Source organism: Amaranthus tricolor, chromosome 13 (genome assembly GCF_026212465.1).
Source record: "Amaranthus tricolor cultivar Red isolate AtriRed21 chromosome 13, ASM2621246v1, whole genome shotgun sequence".
Lineage (NCBI taxonomy): Eukaryota > Viridiplantae > Streptophyta > Magnoliopsida > Caryophyllales > Amaranthaceae > Amaranthus > Amaranthus tricolor.
The window spans coordinates 1,676,862-1,692,500 of record NC_080059.1 but is presented as its reverse complement, the minus strand read 5'-3'; the positions used below and the strand labels follow the sequence as shown (position 1 = coordinate 1,692,500).

At 29.2% G+C, this 15,639-nt stretch overlaps 1 protein-coding gene across 1 annotated transcript; it reads left to right on the top strand.

The window, feature by feature from the left end:
* The first annotated feature begins 5,103 nt into the window (after window positions 1-5,103).
* On the top strand, window positions 5,104-8,072 carry LOC130798508 (FCS-Like Zinc finger 8-like). Its single transcript, XM_057661530.1, has 3 exons — window positions 5,104-5,752; window positions 5,863-6,752; window positions 7,780-8,072. The coding sequence occupies exons 2-3, from the start codon at window positions 5,866-5,868 to the stop codon at window positions 7,847-7,849; spliced, it is 957 nt and encodes a 318-aa protein (XP_057517513.1). The 5' UTR covers window positions 5,104-5,752; window positions 5,863-5,865; the 3' UTR covers window positions 7,850-8,072.
* Window positions 8,073-15,639: the final 7,567 nt, after the last annotated feature.

Genomic DNA, 15,639 nt, shown 5'->3' with positions numbered 1-15,639 from the left:
ACGTTAAAAGGTAATTTCGATTCTAAATTGTGTAACGTAGATTTCATCTTCAATTTTTCATTTTTTTATTCAAATATGTTATTAATTTGAAGTTGTTTTTTTGGAATACATGTGCAATGTAGATTTTCTAATGCTGATCTGGATTGTTCATCTTTAATGCTCATCTTCACAGGTATGTTATCTTACTTATGCTTTTCTTTTTGGGTTTTTTATTCGAATTGTTTGGAATACGTGCATGTATGCTGTGTGTTGGGTTGTTTGTGTTTTTTGTGTTTTATTCTATCGAATTTGTTAGTTTTTTTTGAGTTTTTTGTGGATTTGTTTTTGAATGTTTTGAATTTCTGGAATATGTACATGTGCATGTTAATATTTCGTACTTTTATGAATTTATGTCGATTTTAGAGTTGGATTTTTGGACGAATTTCTGGTGGAATTTCTGTTAAATTTCAAAATTTTTTAAATTTATGGTCGAATATAGAGTTGAATTTTTGGACGAATATCTGTTGAATTTCGAAATTTCTTGTGGTATTTTGGTTTGTTTGGGTTTTCGAAATTTCTGGTGAAATAATGCATGTTAGTTTTGGTTTTTTTAGGGTTTTTTTTGTTAAATAAAGCTACTGCATGTTAGTTTTATGATAAATAATGCATGTTTTGCTGGGTTTTTGTTTGGTTTAATTTTATGTTAAATAATGCATGTTGGTTTTTCGGGTATTTTATGTTAAATAATGCTACTGGGTTATTTTTTGAAATATTGGTTATTTTTTTGTTAAATAATGCATGTTAGTTTTTTTGGTTGTTTTTATTAAATAATGCTACTAGGTTAGTTTCTGAATTGTTGCTTAATTTTTTGTTAAATAATGCCATTGGTTAAATAATATCATAGTAAATAAAACATGTTACTCCCTCCGTTCTTTTAAGTTTGTCCACCTTACTATAACGGGTAGTTTCAAATGTTTGTCCACTTTAGAATACTTTCCATTTTTGGAAATCTTTTTTCTCTAATATACCCTCATTTCTCTCTCTCACTCCCTTATTTCTCTAGTATATTCACTCTCTCACTCCTTTTTTGTTCTTTAAATTTTGTTTTATTTTAATTTTCTCTCTCATACTTCCAATAAAATCATTACTTTACACCACTATCTAATTAAAATAATACCCACTATAATAAAAATTCTATTTTTCTTAATAAGTGTGAAAAACTCAAATTGGACAAACTTAAAAAAACGGAGGGAGTAGGTTTTTGTGTTTTTGTTAAATAATGCATGTCACTTCTGAATTGTTGCTTATTTTGTATGCATGTTAATTTATGTTAAATAGGATTGTATGTTAATTTATGTTAAATATAAATACATGTTGATTCTGAAATTAGGTTTTTTTACTTTGTGTAGTGTAAATTTCATATAAACAAATGAAAAATAACCCAAACAACCAAAATAATGACCCAATAAACTTCTTTGATTTTTTTGGGTTTGACTTGAACAATGTTTCACCTAGTGACTACGGTTATCAACAACTTAGTTACTATGACAACGTCAACCCCCCATCATACCAACAACCATTCCAACAACCATACCAATAATCATACCAACAATCCTTCTCAAGTCTCTTAAATCAAGACACTAATCTTTCCCTAAATACTCCAAATACTACCCCTAGGGAGGGGATTATCAAATTTTTTAAAAATATCCCTACCAGCATGGTTATGACCCCTCCCAAATGAACTATTTTAGGGCATCTTCTCAGTTGCCTACCCATTTGCCCCTCCACCATGATATGGATCCAGTGATGACAACCCTAATGGATCCAATGGCTCCTACCCAATAACCTCAATATTTTGTTGAGGAAGTTGACGATGATGGAGGGGATGACGATGAAGTAGAAGAGCACCCTCTCGGCGAGTCGGATCCTCATTGTCGGGACGACGAACCTCGTCGAGTGCGTATCAAACGCGCCAACACGCTTCTTGGGATAATCCTGGGGACAGTAGGCCATGACTACCATAGCTCCCAAAAAAAAATAGTAAGTTAACTTTATTAACCAAAATGAATTAGTTTAAAGAAAATAGAATATACATATTAATTGTACTTTTTTAGATTTGATGCTTCAACGGAGTCAAACCCAAGAAGAGCGTCTCTTCCAAAATTGAAAAGATGTTTAAGATATCTCTAGACCCTAGTGGTACTTCTTGGAAAAAGGTGCCAGAGTCAGTTAAAAAGTTTTATTGGGACGAATTTAAGGTATATGTTAATTACATTCAATCAATCAAATGGAGTTAGATCTAATATGTAAAATTAATTATGCTTTTTTCTTGTATTTTAATATAAAATTAGAAATGCTACAAGTGGCATCCTAGCATTGACTAGAATGTCTACAAAGCATGGTATGCTCAATGCTCTCTTCGGTACTGAGACACAATAAACAAACCTAGAACCAAAGAGAGAGAGAGAGCTCTCGTCCCAACAAGAGAGGGAAAAAGTCGAGAGGGAAAGTCAGGGCTTGGAGATAGAGGAATATGAACCTTTTTGCCCTAATTTTACCTAACCGGAGTTCTGGAACGCCTTGAAAAGTTACTCTGATACGCAGGAGTTTAAGGCCAAAAGCTCTCGTGGAAAGAGTAACAGGCGCAAAGGGGACTCCAGTGCACTACCTTTGCCTACCTATCGTGGTAGCCCGTATTCTGCTGTGCGATTGCGTGAAAATATGGTAAGTTGATATTTCATTAATAATTACTTAAAGTTTTTATATTTATAATTGTTTATTAACTATTATTTCTAATTTTTGAAGGCCGAGGAATCTAACAACGTGGAGCCTACTCCTTATAGGTTGTTGTTACGAACCAAAGTAGTATGCGACTCGGATGACCAGCGTGTCCTAATCACCGAATACGACAAAAAAACTGAAGTACGTTCAAATTTATTTTCTTGTTTTGTTGTTTATATTTGATTCGTATCTAATCTAATTTTCATTTGTCTTTTAGGAGCAATACCGCAAATTAGAAGCGGAAGCAATAAGAATGGGCGAAGAACCTAATCACTATAAAACTTATGTAGTGGCGTTCATGGAGGTAAATAAAAATAAAAAATCGCCTTCTTTTCTTGGGTATTATGGTTTGGGTTCGCCAATGAATACTACTATCCTAATCTGTTTGAGAACCGTTTCAACCCAGGGTTGAAGGAGCGCACTACTCAAGATGAAATGAGAGGGCATCTCTCCGAGATTCAGCGTCATATGCATGAATTTCGCGTATTCATGCAAGCTCAACTCGAAGAGAACAACCCTACTCGAGAGGATATAAGAGAAATGCGGGGGCACTTACAAGCTCTCGAAGAAACTCACAGCCAATTATGGAATGCATTATATGGGGAACGTAGTAATGCAGGCTGTGGTTCGGGAGTAGGTAGTTGTCAAGGTTGGGGTGGTGATATGGGTAGTAGCCCAGATGGATTGGGTGGTTCTCGGGGATCGCATAGTAGTCGCTATAGTCGTGGTGGTTATTTTTAATTTTTGTATTTTAACATTTTTTTTGTAAATATGTATATATTTATTTATGAAATTTTGTATTATAATTTAAACATTTTTTATTGTATAATAGTAATGTAAATAATTTTTATTGTATTATAAATATTAATGTAAATAATTTAGTTTTATATTAATGTTAATATAATTTTTATTCCTTATTTTGTATATATATTATTTTTATGTATTATTTATACAAAAAATTGAATATTTGTTATTATTATTTAATAATAATGGTAATATATACTATTATTATTTATTAATAATAACAAATATTCAAATTTTTTTTATAGCCTCAGAATAAGCTATGTGACATAATAGACGACCATTTTATTATTTTGTGGCATAGCTCAGCGACATAATAGGCGACAAAAAAACATTTATACGACAAAGATTTAGGAGATAAAGCATTTTGTCGCTTATTTTATCGTGTAATGCCTTTTGGAGCAAAATAAGCGACAAAAATATTTTGTCGCATAATGCTTTTCTATTTGCTGTGGAATAGAAAAGATTTTAAGCCTACTTGAGTTGCGTTTAAACCATCTTGAGACAAGTTAGATTTTTCTTATTAACAATATACTTACGAGGATGATTCAACATAGTACAAGTAAAACTATTGGTTCATAAAAGTATACAATCATATATTATCGATCAGGTTTGGTTGAAAAGTCTGTGACATAAGTCTATCACTTTTTTTAAAAAATTATTATAATTCACAAAAGAGACTATGAAATTATAAATGTCCCAAAAAAAGGCTATAAATTGATCCAAGAAGCCCCAAGCTTGTTGCAATAGCTAGACACACAAATATAACATAGATTGTGTCGCTAATTTGACTTAAATATGAAAAATATTTATACCAAGCATAGTTTTAAAGACTTTTGAGCAAAACCTTAGAAAGATTTCAAGAACATTTGTTCGATGGCCTAATTTATGTTTATTACAGATAAATTCTTATAGATTTCTTAAGACTCATATTTGTTTTCAAATTAGTGATATATTTTTTTAGATCGTTTCATAATAAATACTTCATCATACATTTTATTTAAAAACTTTCATGTTTTTCACAAATTTTTGTAATTTGATATCTTTCTTGGAGAGAATAGTTAACTAGTTCATTTTTCATTAATTGGAGAGAATAATTTTTAAAATTTTTATAGCTATACATTCAAAATTCGCAATATAACCATTAAAAATACATTAAGATATAAACTATGCTACAAAAAAAATCATAAAATTCATTATAAAAATAATATCATTCAACTTTATCCAGCAGTATAGTAAATCAAATTATTTTTCAACATATACTTTGATGTAGTATTGACCAATTGACATTTAAGTTTTTCTTCTCAATTATATCATCAAGCATTATTATAATAATATTATTAGTTAATTGTTATTGATATTAATGGCTTGACAAATAAATTTTTAAAAGTACAATTATGCAAATATTATAATTTTGAGGAGTATGAAATAATTAATTATTTTCACAACTTCCAAACAAAAACAAAAAATGAAAACGACCCACCTCTTTTCTTATTTTTCTTCGTGGTGGGGACTAATTATAATTGACACTCTTCTCCATTTTTATAAAGCATACTCAAACTAAAAACTCCCTCACTCTTTTCCAAGCCTTTTCTCCTTTCTTTAATCCTTTAATTCACCTCTTTTTCCTCTACTACTAAAATTCAGCATTCGTGGGCAGTTTCTTAACCAAAAAAACTAAAAAATAATTAATAAAAACTGAATAAAACTCTCACACCTGCGAAATTTATGGCTTTCTGAAAAACACACCAACCAAATTTTAAAACCCACAAAAAACTTATGGTTTTTCAGTAGTATTTTTCTGTATTGGGATCAGGAAAACTAAATTCTGCAACTGATATAGCAGCAGAAAACTCAGAAACAGAGGAGTTGTTTATACAGATTCACTACTAGTAGTAGCTTAGAAATCTCTCTCACATGGGTGTTGCATGTGGATTTTTGTGGGCCCATTTGATTCTTTGATCTTTGATTTTAATTACCCATTTGAGAAAATTAAGAAATTAGGAAAAGGAAAGAAAAAGTTTTGATCTTTGAAGCAAGCAATCAATTTTTGGTGTTATTCATCTGGGTTGGTATTCCTACTTTGGCTGATTTTTTCAGTTAGTTGGTTGTGAGATCCAAAGTTTTGATCTTGATCTTATATTTTTGGGCATTTTTTGAGAAAGTTTAGCCTTTTTTCATCTTAAAGAAGGTATGTATCCGCACTTCTGGCCTAATGAGTTGTCAGATGTATTTTCCAATAAACTTATGATCTTAATTTTTTAAGAAAAAAATTGACATTTTTTCTGGGTTTTTGTAAAGGTGATGCTTAGGAAAAGATCAAGAGCAGTGACAAGTCCACAAGCCATAGTTGGTGAACATAGCAACAATTCATGGATTCCACCTGAGAAATCAACAAAACCCAGTTCATTTTTCTTGAATTCTCCAAAGTTTTTCAAGGGTTTTTTCACTCCTTTTTCTTCTTGTTCATCTTCATCTTTATCTTCTAATGATTCAATCATGAGCCCAACATCAATTCTTGATCCTAAAGCATTTTCCGCATTTGCCAATTCTTTTTGGGTTGACAACAACAAAAAAACCCCAAAAGTTTTATCAAAACATTCTTGGGAACAACCCAACAACACAAAAGGGATTGGTCTTGCTCTTATTGATGAAAACAACATTTCTGAAAACAATATCACTAATAACACCACAAATTCTAAGCAGCAGAGAAGAAAACTTGTTGTTTTTGGTTCACAACTTAGGATTCAAGTACCTCCACAACCTCCTTCTGGCTTCCCCTGTTTTTCATCTGAATCTCCAAGGGAATTTGGGATTAAGACTCCAAGAAACTATTTATGGCCTTTTTGGAATAAGGATTCCCAAATTCATCCTCAAGATTCACCAATAAAATTTGAAAATGGGGATGGGAATGGGAATGGGAATGAAAACCTTTCTTTGAGTGATATGGAATCATCTGAGGATTATACTTGTGTAATTTCTCATGGTCCTAACCCTAAAACTACTCATATATTTGGTAATTGCATTGTTGAAAGCTGTTGTGGTGTTGTTGGGTCTTCCTCTTTTTCTGCAACAACAAATGGGTCATTGTCCAATTCTGGGAATTCTACTCCTTCTCAACAGAGTTTCCTTAGTTTTTGTCACCATTGTAAGAAGAAGCTAGGTGAAGGCAAAGACATTTACATGTACAGGTAACCAATCCTTTCTTCCTCCTTATTTTTCGGGTAAATAATACTCCTTCTGTCTCTTTGAGTTCGCATCAAAGAATTCAAAAAAGTTTCAAATATTTAAGTTCTAAGTTGCAAATTCAAAGGAGTATATGTTAGAATATATAAGATTCTTGTGTCTTTTAACTATCAGCTTAAGCTTTTGGTTGAGTTAGTTCCTTAACATGATATCATAAGCTACCGTTATATGCATCCATATTTCTAGCTTAATAGGCTCTAGAAAATCATAGGAGTTTGATTTTCATTGTTACTATGTAAAAGGGATTACCTTTATTACTAGCTCAAATGAGTGAAGTATTATCTCCAATTTGAAGATCATTCAAAAATAAGATCAAGAGGGAAGACCCTTTTTTCAAAAATTAGTTATTAGAGGAAATCTTGATCTTTGCAAAAATAATCTATAATATTCCTATATGTTATCCAATGATCAAGGTTACTTCACTAGTTAATTGGATATCATAAAAATGATTGAACATAAAAAAAAAATAGAGTATGTGTATAAGTTTTTGTCCTTAGGTTATGTATAGAATTGATCTATTTTTAAATGTTGATCCAATCAATCATTGAACCTTTTTGGGTATATGGCATATTGATTATATCTATTCATATAGGCAAGTAGGCATAACAATTGTATGAAGTGTAGGGTACTTTATTGAATTTCAATAGATAACTACTTGGAATTCTTGGCAATAATACTCATTAAATTACTTGGATAAATAATTAATACTCATTAAATGATAGTTTACATTTAATTTCATGATCAAGCTACTCTGTCCTATCGATGGTTTATAGGATCTGAGTATCGATATTATTATATGATTGTAAAAATAAGATATTCTTAAGAAGATACAATTTAAAATTAAATGAATCACTTTATATACACACACACATATATGAATATACAAATTAATGGTCAAAGTTCATTTATTTTTGAGCAAAATTTTATAATATAATTAATTAATGGGGAGCAAATTTTTTTGATGATTTACAGAGGAGAAAAAGCTTTTTGTAGTCAAGAATGCAGATGTCAAGAAATGCTTTTTGATGGAGTGGAGCATTAGAAGTTTATTCTCAGCATCTTCAAATTATAATTACCTACCTAAAATTTTCCTATTAAAATATAATTATAATAACCTAGTTGGAATTTTCTTTTTTTAATTTTTTTTTTAGAAATTTGCCTAGCAAATTGAGAAAGGGGATGCTGAGGTATTCATAGATGTGAAGATATTAAAAATTGTAGAGTTGATTTCTGATGAAAGTGATGACCTAAGTTTTGATTCTCCATTTTTTTTTTATTATTTAACTTTTTTTTAGTACATAGTTTATTTTGCTTTCAGTGGGAGATGTTGATGTTTTTGGTCTTGACTTAATTTTTCATTTTAAAAAAATAAATTTTTTATTATAGAATAATTTTACTAAAAAAAAATTCAATCATGCAATAATAGAATTACATAAATAGGCAAAGAGGGCCCCTGGTAACTTATTCCATTAAAGTTATGTCCTGTCTTGTTTGTCCATATTGGTTGATCAATTATTATTTGTAGAGACTCATCAATTTTAATATTTGTCTATTTTATTTACTTTAGTTGAGTAATCATTCAAACAACTACCACCACTCACAAGAGCCAAAAATGACATTACAATTAACAAAGGAAAAAAAGTTTTTTAATTCAATAATTTGATTTGGCATTTGAGTAAAAAAAAAGACTTAAATATTATTTGCGTATCTTTTATTATTGAAAACTAAAAACTTATATGTGTTTTATTCATGCTTTTAGTTTAATAGATAGACTATTTTATAAGTGTAAGAGTGTAAGAAGAGTAGTATATAACATTCTTCTACATTAAAGCTCCGGTTATAGATTTAAATTTCATCCACCTTTTTTAAAATAGAAAAATTAGTGTTAAGTATAAAAGAGACTCATGCTACAATCACACTTCTAGTCAAAAAAACTCTCGTATATAAAATGTACTCTCGTATGTAAAATGTACTTAGCCTAGTAAACAAATCCATTTTTACAAAATTTCTATTAAAAAAAAATGTTGCCAACTGTGGAAGTAAGTAATTAAAAGTCATAATAGTTCCTCAATGAATTAAAGTCCTATGTATAAATTATTAGAGAATAAAATAGTAGTTTATTATGGATTTGGTTTATTCTATTTTTCCTTTATATTCCATTTGCAAGTTTAAATACTTTGTTCTCTACTCTACTTAGTCACATTTCTTACTCTACGCTCCTTAATTTAACTAAGGGTACACCTTTTTTAGACTAAGTTCATACAAAAACTACTATAAATCAGAATAATGACGAATACTATTTGCAAAATCCAATCTTTAAAGTGTTTAGCTCTTTATTAGAAATTGTTAGATTACAATTTACAAAACATCATTTTAAGTATTACTACCACAATATTTAATTTTTAAATGACAGAAATATAACTCATGTGGGTCATTTATTTTGCATCATATTAAATTACGATGGATAATTTTTTTATAAAATAATACAAAATTAGCGCCGATTAGTATACATAAAAGTATCTACAATTCCAATCATTCCCTTTATAAACATCATTCTAAGTATAACTATAGTAAGTGTTTCGTCTTAAACTCTTTAGTTAATGAAAATGCAACTTATCATGATAATATTCTCTCATCACTCACAAATGACATGAATTTTATCCATTATTTAATTAGATATTTTTATAAATTTAGATTCCTTTTATCTTTGGAAAGTGAAACCTAAATTCCAATTTAGTCCATGTTAATCAAATCTTGGAAGTGTCATTAGGTCTTAGGCCAACTTTTTGGTGTTTCCCTTACAATTACTAAAATAACACCACTAGCAAGCATAATATGAGCTATATTTATAGCCTTTGATCAGTAATTAAGGAAATTGTAGCTCCAAGTTTTATCAAACTTGCTTGTCTTGTCCTACGACTACAAATTAAAGGTATATGGTGATATTAAGCTCGTAAATAATTTGTGTTGTGGCCCATTATGATCCTCAAAATATGAAATATCCTTGCTATATGTGCCCTTAAAGGATTCATAACTAACCTCTAGTTTAGGGGGTTGTGGATCCCTCCAAGACTTATCTCAAACATTTGTCTAGTGAAAAATAGAAGCATGATTTTGTTACTAATTAAAGTTCTCAACTTAATTCCCTTTCAAAATAACTTTTAAAGTATAATCTGAACGTATATATTTTTTTATTAGAGTACAGGACAGGCTAAGAGGAGAAGAGGGTTAAAGGAAAACATAATGAGAATCAAACTCGAAATCCTCTGAAAAACTGGTGCATGCCCCTACTGAGACAAGTCTCAATTCTCAACCTCATTATATTCTTTTTCAAGCAAAACATAAGGTAGGTTGAGGAAAAAAAAGTGCTAGAAGAATAGGGCATTAAAAATCGATTTCTAAATCTTAAACAAAAAAAGCAATACTTGCTCCAACTAAAATCACACTAGATTATCAACCTTAATATATTTATGGATCAAAATAATTAAGAGTAATGACTATTCTATCTCGATCTTTGTACAAATACTTAATGTTGAGTGTATTCCAATAAAATTAAATCTTTGAAAAAATAAAACTATGTTTCTTATCCTTAATTTAAACAAAAAAAACTTAGTTGACTTAATTGGTAAATTACATATTATTAATAAACAAATAAAATATATTTTTATGTGTTATTAGTGAGTTATATTTAATTATTTTTTAATATTTATTATTAGTGAATAGATTTAGCAAAGCTTTTTTAACTTATGAACAAAAATTAATAAGGTGTACCTCCCACCGTTACTTAGGTGGTCCAAGAATGTCTCCATCTACTATTATTGGCCTATATCTAATATTAAAAATGATGGCTGCTCTTGCCCACCTTAATTAAACTCATTTAAGCGTACAACTTTTAATTATACAATCAATCATTTATTCATTTTATTTCACTTCACCCAAAAAAATAAAATCAATCATTTATTGTTCTTGTTCTTCTCCCATTTAATGACGTAGTTGAAACACTTATTTCCACTGGCTACTTCCTTAGAATTTAAATTGCTTGTCCTAATTAAATGTATCCTTCTTAGACAAGTCAAATAATAATAAAAATAAATTATTAAAAAATTAGCTACTAATCTTGTGAGAAATCTCTATAAATAAGACAGACTTAAAACAACAAATAACATATTTTCGTAATTTATATTAATTGAATTATTTTTATCCATATATGAAGCACGTTTCATGATTACAACGCCGTATTAAATAATCAGCTAGTCTCTTGAGAGATTGGCTCTTTGAGAGACATATCTTAAGTCCAGGCCATTAAAAATTAATGCCTACTTACCGTATTCTTAATGCTTACTTACATTATTCTTAATGTTTACTTACCGTATCGTTAATACCTACTTTCAGTATCTTAAGTGTCTATTTACATCATTCTTAATGCCTACTTACAGTATTTTAATAAATATATAATAGATCAATCTAATTAGAGATGATCTCTTAAAAAGTCCGTCCCTTAAAAAAATGTGTTAAATAATTTATGTTAACAAATATAATCCCATGATTCACTATGAAAGCAAGCTAGGTATCCAAATAGCTTTAATATTGTTCCAAATACTACGTCTTTGACATAAGCATGTACATTAGAGAAGACCAATTAAAAACGCAATCCAATTATATTAGTTGCTTATAGATTAGATTTACCTTATTTGCTCAATAATCAATCAGCTACATATGTTATTTGACAAGCATTTTACAAGAAGGTATAAATCATTTTAAATATAACACTTATGGAAATTAATATTTAAATATTGACACGTTTTAAAAAAGAATATTAACTCTTTTTGAGTAAATAACTCGATGAAACTAAAATTTCTCTAAATATTTAAATATAAGAACATTATAACATGATTTACTTTTTAATGTCATTATAATACTGTATTTAGTGATATTTATTATATCTTTAGTAATATACTCTTAATAAAAAATCATACTAAATCTTTTAGCAACATAGGATCTAATGACAATTAGATATGTCAATATAAATTATAGTAACAATTAGATATGTCATTAAATTCCAAATAAAGTGTCACTAAATTATTTTATAGTGCTCTTCAAAAAAATCACTTTATAGTAAACCTTAAATTAAAAACCAATAATTACTATACTAAAAATATAAATTAGCGATATTTTTTTTAATGCCACTAAATACTATGTCGCAAAAAATTGATTTTGTTGTAGCGAAACTTTATATTTAAAGTCAAATATTCATTTTAAATCTCTTATCAAACCAAAAAATACAATCAAAATAAATTAATTTTCAAAAAAAAATGTTCTTTCAAACCAAACAATTCCTATCTAAACTTAAAGTTTAAGTGGCATGTGTTACATCCTAACTTCTTTTATGTTATAATATACACGTAAAAAGATACGAAAAAAAGTACATAATCACTAATAGAAAAATACACTTAAGTCCTTTATTTGGGGGCTTTGAACCATCGGTTGAGTCGGTTTGTTCGAAAATACACTTCCATTCCACAAGACATCTTGTATTTGATGTATGGAGTACTGATCATAGCCTTTATTTATTATCAATAGATGCCTCTATTTTATGTTCTTGCTCGATTGGGTTAGTTGGTACGCATGCAGATGGTCAAACGAAGACAATGAACCCAACTCATGCGAGGATATGATTGCGCAACAATGGAGAATGCAATTATGATGGTATGATTTTGAGATATTCAATGGGTGGATCGGATCATATTTTAATGGGTTATTAGCGCGTCGATTTAATAACGAGGCGGGTCATTAACAGGCCTTGGTGTAAAGGGTCGGGTTGGATAATTATAAGAATAATTGCGAAAAAAATTTACCCCTTTTTTTTTTAAATAATATTATTATATACATAAGTGGATCGATCCAACGAGTCATAAAGTATAATAAAAAAAACTATTTTATTAACTTTTAAAAATGGGTCAAAAGTGAATTGGATTTAAACTGGCTTTGACCCGCCCAGGCTCGTTTAATATTTGACATGACCTACCCGGTCCGTTGAACAACCTCTAGTATGATTGCGCCTGAATCCAGCATCAAGGTGGGTGGCGGGGCCGCGCAGTGACGAATAAAGATGAAGTTGTGGACCATTTTAGGCCAGTAGTGAGCTTAAAGCCAATTGATAATCAAGGGATGATTGGGCTTTGGGGTGGTAATGTCACCATTCAAATGAGTACTCCAATCCTTCCTCCTTTTGCTGAAACCATTCATGATTCAACTGCACAAGAAAAGAAGAAACATTATGAATGAATTATTCCGTATGGTGAATATAGTTGAAGTAAATATATAAATCAATAATCACGAAGGATCATTTGTAGCCTCGACTCAGGCATTGTCTCTAGCTTCACTTTAGATTTCAAACTAGACACTAAGGCAGAGTCAGACACATTATTACTAGTACATAACTCCTAGGTTTTACATCAAATCTAGGCATAGCTATTGGGTGGATCGGAGGTGATTTCCAGAAACTCGGTACTGCCTATACTTCGGAACACATACTTTTTTTACCGTCATCCTGCAAAGTATTCTCAGGCTTTCTCTTCAATTTTTCACTACATTTAGCACATGGGCCAGTAGTCGCCCAAACAAGACCATAATTGGTTTAAACAAGAATAAGAACAAGGTGAGAAAGTACTTAATGCCTACTTAAAATGTGTCAAAAACCTTAACGTAAAATTAAAGCTTCATCAAAACAGGCCGTTTAGATATAGCCGACAGGCCGTTTAGATATAGCCGGTCTCATGAGAGATCGTCTTTTTAAGAGACGTCCTAGGTTCAGCCCATTAAACTTTAATGTCCACTTATTGTATCCTTAACATCCACCGAAAAAGTTCTTAAAAAGTTTATTTACAATATTCTTAATGTCTATCGAGAAACTTAGTCTACTAGCCTACTTATCATATCCTTAATGTCTATTTAAAATATCTTTAATACCTACTTACAATATTTTTAATGCATACCAAAAAACTTATTCTATATTTTCATTTTTGGGCCTGCCTAATTAGAGATAATCTTTCAAATACAGTTTCTCCCCAGAATTTGTGGTTTACATGTCGGGTTCAGCGAAAATATCCAAAACTTTTCCTACACAACCTGCAAACTTGGAGGGCCATTTGTTATTGTCTTGGCTTACAAGTCACTTTTTCTTTTTGTCCAATTTTAACCACGAAAATAAAAAAATCCATACAATAAAAAAAACATAATTTGCCTTTTTTTTCTCTTTATAAATATACACCCATATTGATGTATTTTGCAACAAAAAATTTAGTTTATTTGCAATTTTCTCTAAAAAATTTCAATTAAATTCGAAAAAATACAAAAAAAATCCAACAGAGTTTTTAAAAACATAATTATGGATTCTAGAAATGTTAATTACGATGGTAATCTAAAGTCAAAATAAAACATTGAATTGCGTAAGTATGATAGAACAGAGCAAATATAATAAAAAATTATAAAAATTTAATATATAATAATCTTTACATTGAGAACAATTCTATCACTAATTGTGCTTTAAAAAAAACTTATAGTTGTTCCTAGGCTCTACTTCAACTATTTTCATCTCAAAAGCAACTTGAGCTAAAAAAAACTAACTTTCACGTAAATTGAGAAATAAGATGAGAAAAAAAAAGTTAGATTTATGGAGAGTTTTTAACCTTAACCAAAATTTCTTAAAGACATGATATAGAAGTTTCAAATTTGATAATGAAATTTTTAATTGCGTGGTTTATATTCGTAATTCTTTTTATATATATATATATATATATATATATATATATATATATATATATATATATATATATATATATATATATATATATATATATATATATATATATATATATAATCAAAATCCTTCCTTCTTTCTCTTCAAAGATTCAATCTTTATCCACCTAAAAATATAGAAGGTGATAGAAAAATCAAACACAGAAAAAAAATTGTTCAGAAAACCATAACTTAAAAAGTAAGTAACTACAAGATAAAAGTTACTATGAATAATGGAGGAATGAAGGATAACTCGATAAGCGCTAGTTTTTATAAAAAGAAAAAAATTGGAGTAATAGTCGCTAAGGCCGAAGACAAAGTCGTTAAGACTTAAGAGAAACAAAGGAAAGGGTTTAACAACCTTAACCACCAAAATTTGTTTTAAAGGAAAGTATTATTTTATTAAAAACACTGGATTAAAGTTTCTAAAAATTAATTATGGTTGTTGCTGCTTTAATTTGGCTTGTTGCATATTTATTTGGTAAACAAATTGTATTTTGTAGAGTATATCCTTCAAATTTATAAAAAGTACGAGAGAGAGAAAATTAGGTATATAATATATCAAAGTTATAGAACGAGAGAGAAAATAGGTGTAGAATATATCTCTTAAATTTGTCGAAATGCTATTAGAGAGAAAAAAATTCAAGTATATAAATATAATATACGTACATTTATAGAAAAAAAAAGCCATAAAAAATTAGATATAAAATATATTTGTAAAATGTACAAAGTTAGGTATAAAATATATTTTTATCTGTTAAGATTAGAGAAAGAAGTTTGAAAGAAAGAGAAAAATTAGGTTTAAAATCGATCTATTAAATTTATAAAAAGTTTAAGAAAGAGAGAAAATCAGTATTTGTTAATTTTATCGGTCCGTTTTGTATGAGACCGTCTTACGGTGAAAAGACTTCATAACAAGAAGCCCATACGCTAAAAAGGTTCTATTATTGAGTTATTTAATTCAAGTATAAAGCATATCTCACGGTGAGACCATCTCATAAAAAAAATTGTGTAATTTTATATATAATATTATTT